Source organism: Delphinapterus leucas, chromosome 10, assembly GCF_059928025.1.
Source record: "Delphinapterus leucas isolate spDelLeu-1000000601 "Yukka" chromosome 10, BTC_Dleu_Yukka2, whole genome shotgun sequence".
Taxonomy (NCBI): domain Eukaryota; kingdom Metazoa; phylum Chordata; class Mammalia; order Artiodactyla; family Monodontidae; genus Delphinapterus; species Delphinapterus leucas.
The window spans coordinates 65,310,427-65,334,311 of record NC_143138.1 but is presented as its reverse complement, the minus strand read 5'-3'; the positions used below and the strand labels follow the sequence as shown (position 1 = coordinate 65,334,311).

Below are 23,885 nucleotides of genomic sequence, written 5' to 3'. Positions count from 1 at the left end.
GCCTCGTCCATTCCTTCCCTGGAGAACATCACACGGGCTTCCCCCGCAGTGCCCCGCCCTGGCTCTCTGCTTGTCACTGTCCTCTCCTGTGGGCCAGCACGACCCGCTCCTCCCCCCCCCCCCCCCCCCGGGAACTGTGAGCAACAAACTCGCTCTGCACTGGCGATGGGCTCCCGATCTGGTGATCTGACCACAGCTGAATAAAACCCAAACCCTGGGGACATAGGAACCACTGAGAGAGACAGAGAGGGAGGAAGAGAGAAGGAGGGAAAGAGAAAGAGAGAAACAAACAATTTAGGCAAAATGTAGGTGACCCTGGGAATAGAGAATATGAAAGTTTTAAGTCTATTTTTGATATTTTCCATAAGTTCGAAATTATTGCCAAATAAAATGTCTTTTTTAATTTTAAAGACACAACATTGAGGGAATTCTCTAGCGGTCCAGTGGTTAGGACTCCACGTTTCCACTGCAGGGGGCATGGGTTAGATCCCTTTCTGGGAACTAAGATCCAGCAAGCTGCTTGGTGCAGCCAAAAAAAAAAAAAAAAAAAGATACAACATTGAGTAATAGGATAAGCATTATATTCTATTTGTAACTTGCTTCTACTCTTCAATCAAATTCTTCCCCCATAGCTGCCCCCTTCCCTTGGGAATAATGAGTCAATAAAACACTATTTCTGTTTATGCTGCTTAAAGTATATTTTAATGAGTATAAATATAACTTTTGGAGATTAAAGTGAATACATAAAATTTTCATTTACATAAATTACACACAAACACACTGCCACAAATGCCCATAGAACCACGCTGACACATACACCCTTACAATCACATATAAGCCTGTACACCCACACTCACAACACCCCTGCACAGCCATATATACACATACACACCCCTGAACTACACACACACACACACACACACTTTATACACTCCTCTTACACACACATCCACACACATGCAAACTCAGTCCACCCTCATAAACTTCACACATACCCACACACACCCAGACACATCCCCCGAACACATTTCAGACACCCGGACACCTACACACACACCCACAAACTCACACCCACACTTCTCCTATACAACCTCACATCACAAAAATTACACTCAAATACATAGCCAAAAACACCCCACACATACCATATATATTACACATACACAAGCAAACACACCTGTGCCCACACCAACACCCTCACAAATACACTTCACAACACCTCACACATGACACACATCTTGACACCTTAACAACCAACAACCTCTTTCCACATACACACAAACACACACACAAACACACACACAAACTTTTTTAGAAAAAAAAATTCAGAAAGCTGTGGAAATGTTCCAGATTAAAAGAGGCTAATAGGAAGTCACAAATTCCTGATACACCTGACCCTAGGCTGAATCCTATACCGGAGGTGACAAAATGCTGTAAACTAAAGCACATTATTTTATCAACTGACACAATGGAACTGGGCCAGCATATACGAAAAAATGTTGTATCCATGTAAATGTACATAGTTGATAACTGCTCTGTAGTTATATAGGAGGCTACCCTTAGTCTCAAGAAATACAAATGGAGTTATTTAAGGGTAAACAGCCAGCTCTATCACCTCAGCTTTAAATAACTTCTCTGTGTCTCCATTTCCTTGTCTAACACAAAACAATTCTATGTAAAAGCTAGTTCTCAGCTAGGACAATTCCTTTGTCCTAGCACAAAACAATTCTATGTAATAGCTAGTTCTCAGTTTTACTGACAAAAATTTATGGCGCCAGTGTTCTGGAGAGGTGTGATTTTAGTCTTAACAAAATCTCACTCAACAGAGATGAAATCCAGTCGAAACAGGAGGTACCCCAGGGGAACCCCAGCTCCTAGACCTCTGCCTGACAAGACACCAGGGCAGGGAAATCCCCAGGCACTGCCTTCAAAGTCACATGAGGCCTCCCACTTAACCTGCAATACCCACAGATGGCCAGCGAGGGTGGTCTCAGAGCAGCTCCAGCAAGTGCCCACTGTCCCCAGACAGAAGCAGCATTTATTTCCCTGCCAGGGTGGCTGCCCTGATACCAGGAAAACCACTTCCCCAGGACTGACTTATCCATTAGGCACAGTAGGCACACTGCCTAGGGACCATGATACTTTTGGGGCCCACAAAATATTTTTAAATAATTTCTTTTTACAATGAGAGGAACGAATATATAATGAATATATAATACAGAGCACAGGAGGTCGCATGTCTTGTCCGGTTCACTGGCCCATTAACTCTCATGTACCTTCTGTTGCTCTGTGTTCTGCACTGGTCCTTGGAGTCGTTAGGAGGGACTCAGACAGACCCAGGAAACCTCAAAATGGACTCATTGGCCTTTGAGGATGTGGCTGTGAACTTCACCCTGGAGGAGTGGGTTTTACTGGATTCCTCACAGAGGAAACTCTACAGAGATGTGATGCGGGAAAACTTCCGGAACCTGGTCTCAGTAGAAAGAAAACAGGAAGATCATGATATTGAAGATCAGTACAAAAACCAGGGGAGAAAATTAAGAAGTCCTATGGTAGAGAGACTCTCTGAAAGTAAAGACAGTAGTTCCTGTGGAGAAAACTTCACCCTTATTCCAACTCTCAATCTGAAGAAGAAAACTCCTGGTTTAAAACCATGGGAATGCAGTGCATCTGCAAACGTCTTCATGCATCATTCATCCTTTAATAGACACATGAAATGTCACATTGAAGACAAACCAAGAGAGTATCAAAAGTACCATAAGAAGGTATATAAATGTAAAGAATGTGGGAAAGCATTCATTTCTCCTAGTTCTCTTAGAACACATGAAAGAAGTCACACTGGGGAGAAACCCTATGAATGTGAACAATGTGGAAAAGTCTTTCAATATCAAAAATCCTTCCAACTACACAAAAGAACTCACAGAGGGGAGAAACCCTATGAATGTAAGTGGGAAACAACTTTTCGAAAACACATGGTAACACACACTGGAGATTTACCTTATAAATGTCAGAAATGTGAGAAAGCATTCATTTATCCCAGTTGTCTTCAAATGCATGAAAGCAGTCACAATGGAGAGAAACCCTATCAATGTAAACAATGTGGAAAAGCCTTTAAAAGTCCTGAAACTATTCAAATACATGAAAGAATTCACAGAGGAGAGAAACTCTGTGAATGTAAGCAGTGTGGTAAAGTCTTCAATCATTTCAGTTTCTTACAGCTACACAAAAGACATCACACCAAAGAGACACCATATGAGCATAAAACATGTTCTAAAGTATTGAATACTGCCCGGTCTCTTCAAAGTCATGAAAGAATCCACACCAGAGAAAAACTATGAATGTAAGGAATGTGGGAAAGCCTTCACATGGAAAATAACCCTTCAGAAACACATGATAACACACACTGGAGATGGACCTTATAAATATAAAGAATGTGAGAGAGTATTCATTAATCCCAGTTCTCTTAAAATACATGAAAGGATTCACACTGGAGAGAAACAATATCAATGTGAACAATGTGGTAAAAGTTATAGGTATCCAGTGGTTTTGAAAATACACCAAAGGACCATACTTAAGAAAAACCCTATGAATGTAAAAATGAAGGGAAAACCTTCACTTCCACATATGTTCAAGTGCATGAAAGAATTCACAATGGACAGAAACCCTATCAATGACAGGAATGTGGGAAATCCTTCATTTGTTTCTCAGTCCTTCAAAGACCTGAGACTGCACACTGGACAGAAATCATATAAAATGTGACGAATGTGGGAATGGCTCTTCTGATCTTAGTAGTTTATGAAACCATAAAAGGATTTACTAGATAAAACGTTGTTTGTGAACAGCCTGGGAAACACTTCAATTGGCCAATATCATTAATATGTAAAAGCTCCCATGGAGAAGATAAATGTAAGTAACATGAGATAACTTGATGGAAAGTAATCTATGTCTAATGTTCCAGAAAACCTTCAATATGAAAGAGTTGTTTTTTTTTTTTTTTGGTTTTTTTGCAGTATGCGGGCGTCTTACTGTTGTAGCTTCTCCCGTTGCGGAGCACAAGCTCCGGACGCGCCGGCTCAGTGGCCATGGCTCACGGGCCTAGACACTCCACAGCATGTGGGATCTTCCCAGACTGGGGCACGAACCCGTGTCCCCTGCATCAGCAGGCAGACTCTCAACCACTGCACCACCAGGGAAGCCCGAAAGAGTTGTTCTTACTTTTATTTATTATTATTTTTTTGCCGGGCTGCACAGTATGCAGGGGATCTTAGTTCCCCAACCAGGGATCAAACCCGTGTCCCGTGCAGTGGAAGCATGGAGTTTTAACCACTGGACTGCCAGTGAAGTCCAGAAAGAGTTGTTTTAAAAGTTTATAGGACTTCGTGGTGGTGCAGTGGTTAAGAATCTGCCTGCCAATACTACAGGGTACACAGGTTCGAGCCCTGGTCCTAGAAGATCCCACATGCCTCACAGCAACTAAGCCTGTGCGCCATAACTACTGAGCCTGCGTTCTAGAGCCCACGAGCCACAACTACTGAGCCTGTGTGCCACAACTACTGAAGATCATGTGCCTAGAGCCCGTGCACCGCAACAAGGGAAACTGCCAAAATGAGAAGCGCATGCACCGCACGAAAAGTAGCCCCAGCTCGTGGCAAATAGAGAAAGCCCGTGCACAGCAGCAAAGACACAATGCAACCAAAAACAACAAAAAAAAGTTTATAAATATGCTGTGTTTACTCAGGATCTTTCTTCAAGGGTATCCTTCAATGGTGGATTTCTACTAATTTCACAAATTAATATTAATGTGAATTAATTCTGTAAATTGTCTTTCAACAATAGTACATAACGTTTAAAGGTAGTGATTTTTCCTTTAATTAGATAGTTTTGTTCTATTTACTTTTGAAGCCTGTTGGATCCATGGATGAATTTAAGTGTATTTCTAGTATGCAGTGAGGCTTAAATTTTTTTAATGTTCTATTAATTCTCTGTTAATGGGCCATTGAAAAATGGCAGTTTGGTATTTGTTGGGATTTTCCTAGTAGTTTTGTGTGGCAGTTCCTGGATATATAATCTATTGTATATATTGTACCCTTTTTACTGAGAAAGATCCTCTTTGGTGGTGGTGCATATAGGAACCTTTTCCCATTTTCCATTCTATTAAACACTTGGAATAAATTTCATGTATGACTAAGATGTCAAAGAGTATACTGTTATGTAAATTATGATTTTTCCTATTTGTTTTTTGTGTTTCCTTCTGACTGGTATTTGTTGAATAGACTGTGAGACTTGTGATAATACAAAAAATCTGGAGTTGGAGATATCTTGCCTGTGAGTCATATTAGGACCTAGACTTTCCAGAATCTATCCCCTCTGTGGTTCCATGTTAGCATTCACCAACAACTCACCTGTGTGTGTGATTTTAAAGCAGATGCAGAGAAGACATTCTTCAGATCATGGAGCCTGCACACTGGGAGAGAGGCAGATACGTAGGAGCTTCAAGGACACCATCTCCCAGCTTATTTTCCAGATTCTGTGTCCTTGTAGTCAAGAGTGTCCTCAACACCACCAAAAAATGTTAGATTTCCATCTTTATAGACATGTAGTCTCCCCTGATATCTTCACAGCTTACACATCAAATATCCATCAGAGTTTAAATTTTTTCTGTAAGGCCTCTTGTGTCCACTTTGAAAGTTATTTCAGTATTTTATGGTTGGAAATATTCTCTGATTCCACTCCTCTCTGGATTATATCTAGTGTCTAATATGTGTAGGAAACACTTTATGTTGTTAATAATACTAGTAAGTATGTGTTCCTGACTCACCACGACATTCACAATGGTGTCGCTAATAAGAATGACATGGGAGTTTGTTTCTCTGCTGCACTGTTCAGTGGCATTGGTGATCCATTGTTTCCATGTGACAATAAGCACCTCCTTCTGTCAAGATGGCTGTGGGTGTTTCCTGTTGCTTGTAGCTGAATATAATCCCCCAATATGTTTTTTATTGTATTTTATTTTACATGATTAAAACTGCTTGAGTTTTTTGTGAAACAGTAGTTTTTGTAGTCTTTTCAAATATTTTACCAACTCTTTTTGAAGCTTTCATTAGCTAACAAATGTTGTTTTTCATTTCCTCAAAGAATATATTAAAGTACCCATTTTATGTACGAATATTCACGAAAAATATATATATACAATGCAGCCTTGATTATATCCATCTTTACATGAATGCAGTTACAAAATGTAATTTTTAATACTTTTCTGTGGATGAATGGGTCCACGAAGGTGAAAGTGCCTAGGGCCCATGAAAGTGACAATGTAGCCCTCTGTCTCCCCTGCCAGCGTCCTACCCTGCTCTGGCTGAGGTGACACAGAGGCAGAGTGACACACAGGAGAACAGGGGGCTGCAAGTAGGACCCCAGGGACCAGGGCAGCCCTCACCCTCGGGCTGAGGCTAGAGAGACCACAGGGGCTGAGGGACGAGACTTTTGGGCTCTGACTGGCAGGGGCATTGCTGAGTCAGAGCACAGGCAGTCTGGAGGGTACCCCGCCCTACTGTGCCAGCTGCTACCTTCTAATGGCCACATGGGAAAAGGCTAGTGCAGAAGGGCCAGTTCGGTGCCCTCAGGGAAGTCCACTGTGTGCATGGGCTGCATTTAATTCATCTCCTCCTGCTCTGATGGGGATTCCAAGTGTCTCTCTGGGTCCCTGCACTGACAGACGAGCCGGCACTGTGCCCTGAGACTAACACACTCTAACTATTGTCTCCTTGACTCTCTCACCCTCTGAGATTCACATTTGGCCCCTATGAGGTCCTTGAACTTCCTTCTCTACCTAAATGACAGACCAACCCCTTAAAGGAGATAATGTTGTTCCCAATTACAGATAGAGAGACAGAGGCCCAGAAAGATCAATTCTCCTGCTCAGGGCCACACGGGCAGGAGAGCAATTCCTTTCAGACATCTAGACCCCTCAGAATTCTCTCCCTCTGCCCCACTGAGGCTGACCTGGAGTCCCCTGTCCCGTCTCGGGAGCCCCCAAACTAACTCCTGAGACCTCACTGGTGGGGCTCAAGGGCAGGGTCCACAAGGACCTTGCCTGATTACAGCCCAGATTCCCTCCTTGGCACAGCAGGGGTCTGGGGGATGGAGAAGCCCCTCCTTGTCCTCACTCATTCCCTCCCTCTTCCTTACCTCTTGCTCTCCTCCACTCGCTGTGTTTGGCTTCTGTGCTGCCCCCCACTGAAGTTAGCGGCCTTCACATCTGCACAAACAATAGGAAAATATTAGGAGTCATCTCCCTGGGCCTCGTGGGCTCCTGTCCTACTCTGGCCACTTTGTAAAATCCTCAATGCCCCTTGGCTTACAGCACCACGCCCACCCCACTCCCCTCCTGCACCACCACCCTGGACGCCTCGGGCTCTTCTCTCTTCTCTCCACATCAGGCCCCGCGCCTGACCCACCTGGGACGAGTGGGTGAACTCTGCACAGCTCCACCACCATCACAGGCCACGTTCCCTAGAAGCAGGGCCTCAGCTGGGAAGTGAGAGGCATCTGATTTATTGAGGAGTGTTGTCAGGAGGAGGGAGGCGGAGGGGAGCAGGATAGGGCAGAGGAAGGAGCTGAGCAGGGACGTGCTCTACCCTGAGACGAGCTTCAGCCTCACCCACAAAAGCCTGGAACCCCTGCTTTAGGACTGACTGAGGCGGGGGCTGGGCTTTGAGGTCCCCTCATAGTCAGTCCCCATCCACAGGCTGAGGGCAGAGGGGACACAACCCCCCAGGCATCTCCTGGGAGGCTGTGAAGGCAGCTGTGAAGGGGGCACCTGTGAGCCATTAGCATCCGTATTGCACATTTCAAACAGCTGGGGGATGGGGGGAGTGCGGGGGCGGCAGCCGCCCAGTGAGGGGGATCTGGGCAGCGCACTCACAGCACCTACTGCCCAGTGCCCCGCGCAGGGACCAGCATCCCCCTGGCACCTAAGAGCCAACCTGGTAAAGACTGAACTTTCATCTCCCCCCACCCGCATCGCATACCTACACCAGGACACTGACCAGACCATGACCATGCTCTCTGGAAGCTCCCCACCCCCCCGCTGCATTGTCCAGCCTGTCAGGGAGTCAACCTGCTTCATCCTGTCTGCAGTAACTCCATCCCAGTCAGCCCCGCACTCTGCCAGCCTCTTGGACAACCCTCCTTCCATTCTCTCTCCCCTCCTCTGTTGGCTACTGCCCTGGCCTGATGCTCAAAGCCATTTGTGGAAGGGTCTGATACTTGTTCTTTCACGGGTAAGGGGCCCAGTGGTCACACAGCAGACACTCTCACCAGCCAATCACTTTAGAAAGCACTGACAAGGCCTGCAGACCTCCCTGCCAGGGACCACTTTGGCTCCCTGGTCAAGGGTGGAGATGAAAACAATGTAAGCATCCAACCCTTTCCACTATCAGTGGTCACATATGCATGTTGAGGGCCTCATCATGGCAAGGCACATCTGGCCAACTCCGATGTAAAATATGAAAGGACAAGGCAGGGCTGAGGATAGAAAAGTGTTGCCATGGTAGCAGGATGGGCAGTCATGGGAGGAAATTGGAAACAGATGTGATCAGCACAGACCCATATCATCCTGATGAGTGATCCCTCTCTCAGGTTGGTCAGGGATGTGCCAGCTGTGATGGGCCTGACATGTAGCATTTGCTGATTTCCATGGTGTAAGTACTTCCATCAAGGCCGATTTCAAGCTACCAAGAGTTTAACAACCAGCTCAGAAAATCCTGACCATTTAACAACTGGCTCTGGCAAGCCTGTATCCTCTGGCACAGACACAACACAGCCCCCTGGGTTTCCTATGCAGGGATTCCTTCCTCAGCTTGGGTTGATGTAGAGTGAGAAGCATGAGGTTCCTCTAACCTGCCTGAGATCAGCCCCACCTGCTCACCAAGAGGAGACAAGCCTGACAGGTAACAAAGTAAGTGCTCTGTGAGATCCTGTCCTCTGTCCCTCTCAGAGCGGGGAATCTGTGTCTTGGTACAGGTTGGCCCACAAGCAGACCTAAGACAAGCATTTAGTGGAAGTAGTTTGTTTGGGAGGTGATTCCAGAAAGTGCCAGCACGAGTGTAGAGAAGGGAGAAAGGGCAGGACCTGAGTCAGAAGAGGACGTGTCAATGAACAGGTCACAGAAGTGGGCGACAGGGGCTCAAGCCAGCTGGGGACCTCAGGGGGAGGTGTGACATGTCTGGGAGTGGACCCCCCAAGGAGTGAGGAAGAGGAGGTATTTTTCCACTGAGTCCCCCCAATGGTTGGTTGAGGCTGCTCCCTGCGTTCAGAATCCCCAGTGTTTCCAGTCTGCCCCAGAGCAAAGGTCAGCTAGAGAATGGGGAGGGGGCAGGATGTGCATAGTGTCTGAAACACCCAGGCACACAGAGATGTGACCCATGTGTCACTCTGTATGTCTTTCACATTCATGCAGAGCTCTTCACCCTGATGAACAGAATCCTTCTTTTTTTTTAATTTAATTTAATTTATTTTTTTATACAGCAGGTTCTTATTAGTTATCTATTTTATACATATTAGTGTATATATGTCAATCCCAATCTCCCAGTTCATCCTACCACCACGACCACAACCCTCTCCCGCCACTTTCCCCCTTGGTGTCCATAGGTTTGTTCTCTACAACTCAGGATGCTTCTTTTTAATGCTGCATATTTTTGTAGCAGGTAGTTCCCTAAACACAAGCCCACCACTGAAATCTCGGACTCAGCTAAAGAAACAGTGATGTGTTCAATGCCAGAGGAAAAGCCAGGAGGAGTAGGATTTTCCAGACTTCAGATTGTCAAGGAGAAATGGAACGCTATGGGCATTGTAACTGTAGGCTTAGCCCTAAGACTGAACTGTGTCTCTGTGAGTGTTTAACAAATGTCTGGCCCCTCCGGACTGTCACCTCCATGTGAGCAGGGACCGCATCCCCACCAGCACTGCACACAGAGCAGGTCTCCTTAAGTCCCTACTGGGTGTTGGAGGAGGAGGGCAGAGGTGTGTGAAGGGCACGAGAGGGACCCGAGAATGGAGACGCTGTTGGCCCTGCTTCCTCTCCCCATGTCCTCCTGGAAGGAACAGGGGCCTCACCCACGACTGTGTTTACAGGAGTGATCTCTCTCTCTCTCTCTCTCTCTCTTTCTCTCTCTCTCTCTCTCTCTCTCTCACACACACACACACACACACACACACACACACACACACAGAGGAGGCATCCCAGAGGTAAGGACTTGGTCCCAGTAAGTGGTAAGAACGAGAAAATTGAAATTGAAGCCTGGAGGAAGTTATTTTCACAAGAATTTATTTTTCACCGTCCAGAACTCAGAGCCAGAACTTATCAGACCCTCAGGACTCTTCCCTGGGCTCAGGGTTCACCAAAAGCCCTTAATGGGTGTGACATCAGGCAATCCTTCACCGTTTTCTGGAAATCCTTGGAATGGGGAAACTTGGCGGGAACCATGGGGGTGGCCATTGCCATCGCAAAGGTATAGGCCAGAAAGGAATTCTCCTGACACTCTGAAGCTGTGAACCACAATGAAATTTATTTCTTTTGTGACTAGGCAGGGGTCAAGATGATAACCCTTCCTCCCCACATGAACAACCCCCTAACGGACACACCAGGAGCACTGGGCCCTGTTCAGCCTTAAGCTGTGACCTTTGGAGCATGTAGATGAATCCCTACAGCCACAGACGTATGGGGAAACTGAGGCCCACAGATGGCAAGGGTCTTCCCAGGATCACAAGCCCATCCCAGCAAAGCTGGATGGGAGTAGGGGCTGAAAGCACATTACTCCAGTCAGTGCCTCTCAGAATTCAGCAGTCAAAATCCTCTGGAGGCCTGGTGAAAATACAAATGGCTGGGCCCCAGACCAGAGTCTGATTCAGGAGGTCTGAGTGGGGCCTGGGAATCTGCCTTTCTGTCAAGTTCCCGGGTGGGACCCCACTTAGAGAACCACTGCTCTAAGGGATGGCAGAGCCAGTCCTGGAGGCCTGGGGCTCAGGTGAGAGAGGGGCCAGGGTAGGAGGGCCCTTCTCTGCCCTCGAAGGGGAAACGGGTATTTGGTCCAAAGGATGTTCCACAACCCACCCCATTATCAGCTCCATAACACAGAAGGGGCACTCACCTCATTACAGTTTATGTCAAATTGGTCCTTGGACTGGTCCAGGGTGACTGTCCCCACACACTGTTTCACCAGCTGGAAGGGGAGGCTCGAGGTCAAACTGGAACCCCCCGGGCCATCACCTCCCAAACTCAGCACAGGGGCTGGAAATCTTCCCGGAAGCCCCCTGTTCACATCCCTGGGAAGCATCCTCCAGTGCCCCCAGCCCCCAGCCTCACCCCATTCTCCTTGAAGTCACACTGCTCCGGGGGCTGCTGGGTCGTCCTGGGGCACACGGTCTCCTTCATTGTGAAGCTTACAGGCTTTGGGGTGTCCAGGTCACCATCCTGGTCAAGGATAAAAGTAAGGAGACTGGGCTCGGGCTCATGCTTCCTTCTCTGATCTGTCTCCCTGCCCCCACCTAGATGGCAGCCTCTCCAGCCCCTCCTGTGTGTCTGGCCCCTGGCATGGTGCTGGGTTCACAAGGGAAGGGGACAGAGCCCACTCCTGGCCTCGTGGGCACACAGAGAGCAGGAGGGGACCTCAGACCAGCTCTGATGAGAACACCTGCACCTCTGACGGGCTGAGGGAAGTCAGGGGTCGCCTGCAGGGGGAGATCTTGTCACCGGAACCTATAGGCCGAGCACAGCCCTCCCAAGTAGGGAACAAAGAAGTGCAGAGCGGACTCAAAACAGGGTAGTCACATCTCAGAGCCAGTGACCACCCTCTATCCCTTGAGCTCACAGAAGTCCCTTAAGCCCTAACAGGGTGTACACGGCGCCTGTTTCCACAGTAGAGATGCTAAGGCAGGAAGCCTCATGCTGGGAGGGGACCCAGCTCTGGGAAGGTTTCCTGGAAGAGGTGGGAGCCCACCTAGAGGGAGAAGTCCCTTCCTGACAGGAGGTACAGCCTGAGCAGAGGGGGTGACAGTGTGGCCAGGGCTGGCGGGAGACAGCCCACTCCCCTGGGCCCTCCTGACTCACGGTCTTGGAAGGCGGGTCCAGCTCCAGGAGGCGGTAGAGATTAGCTTCTGAGGATCGTTCGTTGAGGCGATCCACAGCATGGAGCACAGCTTCCCTGTAGCTGAGGGCCTGGGCGCTGGCCGAGGGCACCACTAGTCCCAGCAGCAGTAGCCACAGTGACCGCCGCCCCAGGGCGAGGCTGGCCCTCTGAGTCTCCATGGTCCCCAAGTCGGCCTCCTCCCAGCATGCAGGACCCTCCTTTATGCCCCTCCTGGGCCTGATGCAATGGCCCAACTACGCGTCTTCCTGACCTGCCCCACACCTGATCTCCTCCCCAGCTGTGAGCTGGACTTGCCTCAGCCCCTGCTGTTGCCTCACGGGATTGCTGGGCAGTGGGAGCGGGAAGCCTCCTGTGGAAGGTGAAGAAATGGTTTCTCCATCTCCCTGACAACATCTTGGCCTCTCCTGGGGCCCATGGGGAGTGTCATAGGCAGGGTTGCTCAAGAACATTGAGTCCTCCAGGAGATGGAAGACCAGGCTCTGTCTTACGTCCCCTCTGACTCCACACTCTGGCCTCCGCAGGAACAGGGTAAAGGAGTGTATTCAACACCGACCTCCAACTCCAGGAACTGCCTGGAACCCTAGAGGCACTCAGTTAAAGTTTGATGAATGAAGGACAGTACCAACTCCTTCTAGAGTCTTACCCGCCCAGCCTGTCCCTAGGCAGACTTCAACCTCCAGCATCCTGTCCTCCGGGCCCAGCCCTCAGCCAGTCAGGGGCTTGGCTCCCTCTGTCTCCTGTCCTGGATTCATCCTCACTGTTTTCTCGGTTAAATAGTTCTCCACGGGTCCCCACCAGACATGGCCTGTCCCCCTGACCCCTCCTCAACCAAGCATGGGAGGGGTCATCTGCACTGGGACCCCAATTCAGTGCCGCCTCTCACACTCAAGGCCACTGCAGGCTGGCCAGTCCTCACTGGATCCAAATTCACACTCAAGCCTTGTCTTCAACTATACGGATTCTAGAGACGCCTCTGTCCTCCTGAAATGGCCCTTGACCGATTGTCCCCTGCTGCCACTCTCCTGGGTGCCCTCCTGCCTCCCCCGTGGCTCCTGCTCGGTCTCCTCCAAGGACCCTCCTCCTAAGAGGCAGGGCTGGCACAGCTGCATCCGGGCTGCTTCTCCTCTCAGTCCTCACACATTCCTGGGGACACCCCTTCTCAAGATACCAGTTTTCAAGGACACACATCACTGGTCTCTATCTCTGAGCTCAAGACTCCCATGAGTGCCCCTGGTTGTCCGCACTGAGCTGTTGGCTGCTGTTGGCTGGGTGCCACTGCAGGAGCCCTGAGCTGAAAGCCTGGGAGCCCCACCTGCTCCTTCTTCCTCCTAAGGACACTCCCTCTGGCCTCCCACCAGCCCAGCCCAGCTCCTACCACCGTCTTCTCTCCTCGCAAGCGCAGCCACAGCCTCCGGACTCCACTTTCTCTGGTTCCAGGCTCTCCCCAGACCACTGTCTGCCCTCCACACCATTGTCTGGGGCTCATGCCAAGCACTGATTGGGCCATTTCCCCCGCTGCCTTGAGGCAGGGGCATCGGGGTCTGGGTCTTGATGCTCCCTGCTGTCCTCAGCCCCTGCCCTGCAGGCCTCAGGTGTCAGGCTGCCCCATGCACCGCAACCACTCAGACAGCGCTGAGCCCCTGCTCTTCCCCATCTCTGCGCCTGGTCCCTCTGCTTGCCCTGCCCTTCCGCCCTGACCTCCATCCAGAAATGGCACCTCCTCCTCTTGGCTCCCACAGCCTCAGGAAGTCTCTTCTGATTTGACCCCAAGTGGCTCCCTGTCCAGTGCTGTGGATGAGACACCAGGCTGGGGGGTCAGTGTGGGAGTTGGTGAGAACACAGCTGGAAAGATCATGGGCCAAAGCAATAGAGGGGCCACAGGCCAAGAAGGAGATTCTTGTACAGTTTTCTGGAGGAATAACCATGTGGTTGTGAGGCCTGGGGTAGCTCCTGGACTCAGCCGGCCTGCGGGATTCTTGGGGGCATGGCCAGGGCACCTCAGAAGGTGGCAACCGGGAAGGATGGCGCTGGTTGCGCACTCAGCGTTGGAGAAGGAAGGAGAGGTGGGCTTCTGTGCAACCTGGTTTCACAGTCCAGGTGTTGCCCCAGTGGCCTCTTGGTCAAGCTGTGTCCTTTCCCCAAGTCAAGGGAGGAAAATAAGGTGATTACAGTAGCAAATAATTAGCAATACACATGGTTACTGGGTATTATGAAACCCTCCCTGTGCATTCCTGTCTCTGGGCCTTTCCATTTGCTCACCCTTCAGACTGAAGTCCCCTTCTCCATCCTCCCTGGATCCCGTGTAGGGTCCTCTGCCAGGTCCTCACACTGCACTTCCTGTAATGGGGGGCCTGCCTTTCATGCCTCCAGCATCTGGCTTTCCTGGTTTAGTCCTTATAGCCTATCAGAGCGGAGGTCTTCTCAGGAGAGGCATCACAGCCCTTGTCCCCAGGCAGGTTGCCCCTGACTCCACATCTGGTCCTTGAGAAATCCTCATGTACCCTTCACCCCAACAAAGTCATGTATGAGCCCTGACCCTACATCACCCACTCCTTTGCTCCTCTCAGCCATCCTTCCTGTCCAGACACTTTATGGGAAAGAGAACTGGACCCTAGGCTGCTGTGTCCCCAACTGTGGGGACACCCACTAGCTCTCTGATTTGACCAGCTGATAAGTAAAATGAGACCCACAGGCAATATCATTCCAACAAGGCCCTCCCACCCTCTGAAAAATGACAGACCTGGACGTGGATCAACTGCCCCCGACTCAACCCACCACGCTCGCCCTTCTACAGGGACAAGGGGCTGGAATTCAGACCCCCCTCCTGCCCTCTGCAGTGAGCAGGGAAGGCAGCCATGGCTGCTGTGAGGGTGGGAATTTGGGTCAGGGATGAAGGTCAGGACCCTCTGCTCAGGGTCAGCTTCCTCTTTTCCCTTGTACCACTTCATGTGAAGCAAAGAGCTGGGGAGATTATGTCCTCCTGGAAAGCCCTCAGCTAGGCTGGGATTTCCCAGGCACGGGCCTTGGAGAAGGAGAGCAGCTAGCAGGAGGGCAGCACTACCCCACCTTGATCAAACGCCTAACCAGCTCCTCTCCGCAGCATCTGGGGCTGTGTGACAAGGTGAGCCGGGCCCAGGTGGAGGCTGAGTGGGAGGGTGCCTGAGCTTTGCAGAAGAGGATCAGGCTTAGGGCCAGCCCCAGACATGTAGCAGACTGGTGGGCGTGAGTACCATTCCCCTGAGTGGGATTTTACTGGGGACATGGGTATAGACAGGGCAGCTAGGGGCGCAGGCCAGGCCTGCCCCCAGAGAGCCTAAGAGGGTGTCCTCTCCCCAGAGGGGACTCTGGATGCCTCAGGTACATCTGAGAAGGCACATCCTCCCTCTTTCTTCTACCAGAACAAAGACCTGCAAACCCCAGGGTCTCAGGGTCGGCCTCCAAGAGACCATGTGCTGCAAGCAGGAAGCAGGTCAGGCCTATGTGGACCCCAGCTTCCAGCAGGATGGAGTGAGACGGTGCACTGCACACGAGGCCCACACAGCTTCACCTTTCCTGGGTGCCTCTGCAGTCCCTCCCCACAGCCTGGCTTGTCTTAGTGAAGGTCAATGCATCTGGTCATAGATGCCCTGGGAAGGCAGAAACTGCCCCTCCAGAGGCACCGAAGGGCTGTTCTGGGGGTCCCCTTCTGCTCTGTATTCCCACTCTCTTCCTTCCCTTCCTGGGCTCTCCCCTGTCCTCTGACTGCTCACGGCTGAGGGCAAGGACTCAGGCATTTTCAAGTCAAGTACCCAGGGAAATAAGTTCTCTCAGAATGGCTTCCAGGACCTCCTTCCTGTGTTGTGACAAGTGTGGAGTCACCACTGGCCAGGACCGGCTACGTCATCTGCAAAATGAGAACGTGGGGTCCCTGGTGCAAAATCATGGGAATTTCAAGACCTCACGCATAAGTCAAATCTCCAAAATTTACAAGCAGCCCATGCAGCTCAATATCAAAAAAGCAAACAACCCAATCCAAAAACGGGCAGAAGACCTAAATAGACATTTCTCCAAAGAAGGTATACAGATTGCCAACAAACACACGAAAGAATGCTCAACATCATTAATCATTAGAGAAATGCAAATCAAAACTACAATGAGATATCATCTCACACCGGTCAGAATGGCCATCATCAAAAAATCTACAAACAATAAATGCTGGAGAGGGTGTAGAGAAAAGGGAACCCTCTTGCACTGTTGGTGGAAATGTAAATTGATACAGCCACTATGGAGAACAATATGGACGTTCCTTAAAATATGAAAAATAGAACTACCATATGACCCAGCAATCCCACTACTGGGCATATACCCTGAGAAAACCATAATTCAGAAAGAGTCATGTACCACAATGTTCATTGAAGCTCTATTTACAATAGCCAGGACATGGAAGCAACCTAAGTGTCCATCAACAGATGAACGGATAAAGAAGATGTGGCACATATATACAATGGAATATTACTCAACCATAAGAAGAAACAAAATTGAGTTATTTGTAGTGAGATGGATGGACCTAGAGTCTGTCATACAGAGTGAAGTAAGTCAGAAAGAGAAAAACAAATACCGTATGCTAACACATATATATGGAATCTAAAAAAAAAAAAAATTGTCATGAAGAACCTAGGGACAAGACGGGAATAAAGACGCAGACCTACTAGAGAATGGACTTGAGGATACGGGGAGGAGGAAAGGTAAGCGGCGACAAAGTGAGAGAGTGGCATGGACATATATACACTACCAAATGTAAAACAGATAGCTAGTGGGAAGCAGCCGCAAAGCACAGGGAGATCAACTCGGTGCTTTGTGACCACCGAGAGGGGTGGGATAGGGAGGGTGGGAGGGAGGGAGACGCAAGAGGGAAGAGATATGGGGATATATGTATATGTATAGCTGATTCACTTTGTTATAAAGCAGAAACTAACACACCATTGTAAAGCAATTACACTCCAATAAAGATGTTAAAAAAAAAAAAAAAAAAGAATAAGTCATTACCATGTACCAAGCCCTTCTGAGCACAGGGGCCTGTGTGACTGCACTGGTGACACACTCGTGACGCTGGCCCTGCCCCCAGCCCCCAAAATACAGTCATGGCAGGAAGAGCTCCAAGTACCTGCTTCAGGAGTTCCTCAGATGGCGGAAATTTTAATTCCCTGGGAAATACAACATGTGCTTATCACTTTGATTTACTGGTTCTCTGAAGTCTTCTTTAAGAAATAAAGAAGGGCTCTAAACACACAAAAACATACACAAGTGTAGCAGCGCTGACTATAGCAACTCCCATTGCTTAGAAGGGCAACCAGGCCCCAGGAGAGCAAGGGACAAGGGGGCTCAGCAAGGCTGTGGGTGGGGGCACGTGGCAGGGCTGGGACTGGACTCCCGGGCCAATGCTCTTTCCACCGCCCACAGCACCCACAGCCGTCCAACTCTGGGGGCATCTGGAGCTCGTGACAGGGCCCATGGCCTCCTCTCCAGCCCAGCACCCCCCTGCCCCCAGCCTGCTCAGGCCCAGTGGGGCCCACACAGCAGGCTGCTTCCTGGGCTGGAACAGCCTCCTGCAGCTGCCCAGCCCAGCCGGCCTGATCTCCAGAGTCCTTGCTCCTCAGGACAAGCTCCCCTGTGCTCGGAGACACCGAACGTGGGGTGGAGAGCTGGGTACCCGGCCCTGTGAGCTGAAGAAGGGAGGCTCAGGGGACTTCCCTGGTGGTCCAGTGGTTAAGACTCTGAGCTTCCACTGCAGGGGGCGCAGGTTTGATCCCTGGTCGGGGAACTAAGATCCTGCATGCTACGCGGTGCAGCGCCCCCCCCCCAAAAAAAAAAGAATAAGGAAGGGAAACTCAGGATTGACCCAGGCCCTCCCACAGAACGGGCACCAGAAGCTGAGCCAGGGAAGACAGGAGCACCCGGGCTCCAAAAGTGCCCTTCTCAGCTGTTCTACAAGGAACAGGAGATCTGGACAGTGTCCTCTGAAGACAAATGGGAACTCCTCCAGAAAGTGGATCTTCTGCTCTCCTGGGGTCAGGACAGATGGGACAGGTCCTGGGGAAGTTGGTTCTGATGACTGACATGCCATAAAATGGTCCAGGGCACAGACCCTGAAGCCAGAGTCCATCAGGTCCTAGCTCTGCCCCTCACTTGCTGTTTACTTTTGGGGAAGAAGCTCTCAGTCTCTTTGTGCCTCCATTTTTCTCTCAGTAAATTTGTCCTTGGAAAGCACACACCTCTGGTGGCTGATCAAGGATGAGGGCTGATAAAGGAGTCAACCCTGGGAAAGAACTTAGGGCACTGGTGCTGGAGGATGGACAGAGAATAACTGGGAGAGATAATGGGCCAAAGTGTTAGAGGGGCCACAGGCCAAGAAGGAGATTCTTGTACAGTTTTCTGGAGGAATGACCATGTGGTTATGAGGCCTGGGGTAGCTCCTGGACTCAGCCAGCCTGCGGGACTCTTGGGGGCATGGCCAGGGCACCTCAGAAGGTGGCAACCGGGGAGGATGGCGCTGGTTGCGCACTCAGCCTTGGAGAAGGAAGGAGAGGTGGACTTCTGTGCAACCTGGTTTCACAGTCCAGGTGTTGCTCCAGTGGCCTCTTGGTCAAGTTGTGTCCTTTCCCCAAGTCAAGGGAGGAAAAGAAGGTGATTACTGTAGAAAATAATTAGCAATACACATGGTTACTGGGTGTCTGTAATCCTCCCTTTGCTTTCCTGCCTCTGCACCATTGCACTTCCTAAACCTTAGGACTGAGGTGTCTAATGGTCAAAGAGCAGACCCTCTTACCAGTCAATCACTTTTGAAGGCACTGACAAGGCCTGCAGACCTCCCAGCAGGGGCCAATTACATCTCCCGTCTCAAGGGCTGAGATGAAAAATATTCAATTAAAAAAAAAACATTGTAAATTAACTATACTTCAATAAAATTTTTTTAAATAAAAAAATATATATATATTCAATTTTTTTTGTTGTCAGTGTTCATTTAGGCATGTTCATGGCCTGGTCCATGGCATGGGAGGGACCTGAGAATGGAGACGATGTCCTGGACCTCTTGGCCCTGCTGCCTCACAACATGCCCTTCTGGAAAAAACAACCATTCCTCTATTTTGCATGTGCAATCACATACGTACACAGAAAAACACACACTCTCATAGACAGACAGACACACATACACACGCACACACACAGGCACATATAGGAGGCCTCCCATAGTTAAGGATTTGGTCCCAGTAAGTGGGAGGAGACGAGACAAGTGAAATTAAATAATGGAGGAATTTGCTTTCAGAATATTTTATTTTTCAGAGCCCGGAAGCTTGATCCAAGGCAGACACCTGTAGGATTCTTCCATGGGCCCACAATTTACCCATACCTCCCGATTAGTGGGCCAACTATCGGACCAATTTTCTGCCAAGCTTTTCGGATCCTGTTACGCAGCCGCCTAAATCTCCCAACACTCTGCAGCTGTGAACCAGGAAGAGCCAGGTTACTTGTGGAGAATGGACCGAGGGGTAACACAAGACGGCTCCCCACCTGGACACCCCTTTCCAGGACCACACCAGGAGACTTGGACCCCAGTTTGCCCTCTAGCTATGACATTTGGAGCACAAGGTTGAATCCCTACACCCACAGACAGATGAGGAAACTGGGGTCCACAGATGGCAAGGGGATTCCCAGGGTCACAACCCTATCCCAGCAAAGCTGGACGGGAGTAGGGGCTGAAAGCACATTACTCTAGTCAGTGCCTCTCAGAATTCAGCACAGTCGGAATCCCCTGGAGGCCTTGTGAAAATACAAATGGCTGGGACCCAGCCCAGAGTCTGATTCAGGAGGTCTGAGTGGGGTCTGGAATCTGCCTTTCTGTCAAGTTCCCGGGTGGGACGCCACTTAGAGAACCACTGCTCTAAGGGATGGCAGAGCCAGTCCTGGAGGCCTGGGGCTCGGGTGAGGGAGGGGCCAGGTAGGAGGGCCTTTCTCTGCCCTGGAAGGGGCAGCGGGTAATTGGTCCAAAGGGTGTTACACAGTCCAACGCCCCCAGAAACCCCTGCAGCTCAGAAGGGGCCACTCACCTCATCACAGGTGATGTTCATTTGGCCCTTGACCTGGTCCAGAGTGACTGTCCCCACACACTGTTTCACCAGCTGGAAGGGGAGGCTCGGGTCAAACTGGAGCCACCAGACCATAACCTCCCAGCCTCACACCAGGGGCTGGAAATGGTCCCCAAGCCCCTGTTCAGCTCCCAGGGAGCCCCCAGCCCCCAGCCTCACCCCATTCTCCTTAAAGTCACAATTCTCCTGGGGCTCCTGCGATGTCCTGGGGCACACGGTCTCCTTCATTGTGAAGCTTACAGGCTTTGGGGTGTCCGGGTCACCATCCTGGTCAATGATAAAAGTAAGGAGACTGGGCTCGGGCTCATGCTTCCTTCTCTGATCTGTCTCCCTGCCCCCACCTAGATGGCAGCCTCTCCAGCCCCTCCTGTGTGTCTGGCCCCTGGCATGGTGCTGGGTTCACAAGGGAAGGGGACAGAGCCCACTCCTGGCCTCGTGGGCACACAGAGAGCAGGAGGGGACCTCAGACCAGCTCTGGTAAGAACACCTTCCCCATGGAGGGGCTGAGGCAAGTCAGGGACCACCTGCAGGGAAAGACCATGTCACTGGAACCTCCAGGCTGAGCAGAGCCCTCCCTGGTAGGGAGATAACGAGGAGCAGGGGGACTTTAGCAGGGAGGCCACATGGCAGAGCCAGTGACCACCCTCTATCCCTGGAGCTCCCAGAAGGCCCTTAAGCCTGAACAGGGTGTACACAGAGCCTATTCCCACAGCAGAGATGCTAAGGCAGGAAGCCTCATGCTGGGATGGGACCCAGCTCTGGGAAGGTTTCCTGGAAGAGGTGGGAGCCCACCTAGAGGGAGAAGTCCCTTCCTGACAGGAAGTACAGCCTGAGCAGAGGCGGTGACAGTGTGGCCATGGCTGGCGGGAGACAGCCCCCTCCCCAGGGTCCTCCTGACTCACGGCCTTGGGAGGCGGGTCCAGCTCCAGGAGGCGGTAGAGATTAGCTTCTGAGGACCGTTCGTTGAGACGATCCACAGCATGAAGCACAGCTTCCCTGTAGCTTAGGGTCTGGGCGCTGGCCGAGGGCACCACTACCTCCAGCAGCAGTAGACACAGTGACCACTGCCCCAGGGCGAGGCTGGCCCTCTGAGTCTCCATGGTCCCCAAGTTGGCCTCCTCCCAGCATGCAGGACCCTCCTTTATGCCCCTCCTGGGCCTGATGCAATGGCCCAACCACGCGTCTTCCTGACCTGCCCCATCCCTGATCTCCTCCCCGGCTGTGAGCTGGACTTGCCTCAGCCCCTGCTGTTGCCTCACGGGATTGCTGGGCAGTGGGAGCGGGAAGCCTCCTGTGGAAGGTGAAGAAATGGTTTCTCCATCTCCCTGACAACATCTTGGCCTCTCCTGGGGCCCATGGGGAGTGCCATAGGCAGGGTTGCTCAAGAGCGTTGAGTCCTCCAGGAGAGGGAAGACCAGGCTGTGTCTTACGTCCCTCGGCCTCCACACTCTGGCCTCCTCAGGAATAGGGTAAAGGAGTGATTCAACAGCAACCTCCAAGTTCAGGCACTGCCTTGAACCCAGTAGGAACTCAGTTAAGCTTTGATGAATGGAGGACAGTACAAACCACATCTAGAGCCTTACCCATCCAGCAGTCCATAGGCAGACAGTCAAGCCCTCACCATCTTGTTCTCTGGGCCCAGCCCTCAGCCAGTGAGCTCTGTCTGTCCCCTCTCCTGGATTCTTCACTGCTTTCTCAGTCTAAAAATGTCCTGTCCCCGGTCCCTGACAAACACGACCTATTGTCCTGGCCCCTCTCCAAAGGAGCCTGAGAAAGGGTCATCTACACCACTGACAACACTTCTTTGCAGGCTCACATTCAAGGCCACGGCAGGCTGACCAGCCCTCACTGGATCCAGAGGCCCCTCTCAAGCCTTGTCTTTATATCCACAGGCACTGGAGACACTCTGTGTTCTGAAACTGCCCCTGCCCGATTGTCCCCTGCTGCCACTCTCCTGGGTGCCCTTCTGCCTCCCCCGTGGCTCCTGCTCGGTCTCCTCCAAGGACCCTCCTCCTAAGAGGCAGGGCTGGCACAGGTGCATCTGGGCTGCTTCTCCTCCCAGTCCTCACACATTCCTGGGGACACCCCTTCTCAAGATACCAGTTTTCAAGGACACAAATCACTGGTCTGTATCTCTGAGCTCAAGACTCCCATGAGTGCCCCTGGTTGTCCGCACTGGGCTGTTGGCTGCTATTGGCTGGGTGCCGCCGCAGGAGCCCTGAGCTGAAAGCCTGGGAGCCCCACCTGCTCCTTCTTCCTCCTAAGGACACTCCCTCTGGCCTCCCACCAGCCCAGCCCAGCTCCTACCACCGTCTTCTCTCCTCGCAAGCGTAGCCACAGCCTCCGGACTCCACCTTCTCTGGTTCCAGGCTCTCCCCAGACCACTGTCCGCCCTCCACACCATTGTCTAGGGGCTCATGCCAAGCACTGATTGGGCCATTTCCCCCGCTGCCTTGAGGCAGGGGCATCGGGGTCTGGGTCTTGATGCTCCCTGCTGTCCTCAGCCCCTGCCCTGCAGGCCTCAGGTGTCAGGCTGCCCCATCCACTGCAGCCACTCAGACAGCGCTGAGCCCCCTGCTCTTCCCCATCTCTGCGCCTGGTCCCTCTGCTTGCCCTGCCCTTCCGCCCTGACCTCCATCCAGAAATGGCACCTCCTCCTCTTGGCTCCCACAGCCTCAGGAAGTCTCTTCTGATTTGAGCCCAAGTGGCTCCCTGTCCAGTGCTGTGGATGAGACACCAGGCTGGGGGGTCAGTGTGGGAGTTGGTGAGAACACAGCTGGAAAGATCATGGGCCAAAGCAATAGAGGGGCCACAGGCCAAGAAGGAGATTCTTGTACAGTTTTCTGGAGGAAAGACCATGTGGTTGTAGGCCTGGGGTAACTCCTGGACTCAGCCGGCCTGCGGGACTCTTGGGGGCACGGCCAGGGCACCTCAGAAGGTAGCAACTGGGAAGGATGGCGCTGGTTGCGCACTCAGCCTTGGAGAAGGAAGGAGAGGTGGGCTTCTGTGCAACTGGGTTTCATAGTCCAGGTGTTGCCCCAGTGGCCTCTTGGTCAAGTTGTGTCCTTTCCCCAAGTCAAAGGAGGAAAAGAAGGTGATTACAGTAGAAAATAATTAGCAATACACATGGTTACTGGGTGTCTGTAATCCTCCCTTTGCTTTCCTGCCTCTGCACCACTGCATTTCCTAAATCTTAGGACTGAGGTCCCCTTCCCCATCCTTCCATGGGTACAGGCAACCGGTTGTTCAAGGACAAGGTCTGATAAAGGAGTCAACCCTGGGAAAGACCTTGGGAGCAACTGGTCTATAACTGGTGCTCCATTAAGAGCAGCTGTTAGTATCAAGAGGCCAGAAAGCCGTCCCCAGGGCTACCCAGGTCCTTAGACTCTGGAGTCAGGCCGATATGTGTTTGAATTCTTGGTTTGCCTCTCACTAGCTGTGACTTCCTTGCAAATACTCTGCTCTGGTGGAACTCTCAGCAGCAAGGGAGCGTGAACCCAGCTACAATGACCTCAGAGAAACCCACGTGGCTCCATTTTCCTGCAGTTGTCTCTCCAGGCTCTTGCTTAGAGAGAGAGAGAGAGAAGCAGGGGGAGAGGGAAGCATGAAGCGG

General features: G+C 51.2%; 2 protein-coding genes and 1 pseudogene across 2 annotated transcripts; 1 reads left to right on the top strand and 2 right to left on the bottom strand.

The window, feature by feature from the left end:
• The first annotated feature begins 1,949 nt into the window (after positions 1-1,949).
• LOC149748272 (uncharacterized) lies at positions 1,950-3,820 on the top strand (annotated as a pseudogene).
• Positions 3,821-10,256: 6,436 nt separating this feature from the next.
• LOC149748271 (cathelicidin-4-like) lies at positions 10,257-12,395 on the bottom strand. Its single transcript, XM_089919234.1, has 4 exons — positions 12,110-12,395; positions 11,366-11,473; positions 11,151-11,222; positions 10,257-10,548 (listed from the first exon to the last, which is right to left on the bottom strand). The coding sequence occupies exons 1-4, from the start codon at positions 12,305-12,307 to the stop codon at positions 10,438-10,440; spliced, it is 489 nt and encodes a 162-aa protein (XP_089775360.1). The 5' UTR covers positions 12,308-12,395; the 3' UTR covers positions 10,257-10,437.
• Positions 12,396-19,108: 6,713 nt separating this feature from the next.
• LOC149748270 (uncharacterized) lies at positions 19,109-23,554 on the bottom strand. Its single transcript, XM_089919233.1, has 4 exons — positions 21,175-23,554; positions 20,432-20,539; positions 20,234-20,305; positions 19,109-19,628 (listed from the first exon to the last, which is right to left on the bottom strand). The coding sequence occupies exons 1-4, from the start codon at positions 21,841-21,843 to the stop codon at positions 19,527-19,529; spliced, it is 951 nt and encodes a 316-aa protein (XP_089775359.1). The 5' UTR covers positions 21,844-23,554; the 3' UTR covers positions 19,109-19,526.
• Between the last annotated feature and the right edge of the window lie 331 nt (positions 23,555-23,885).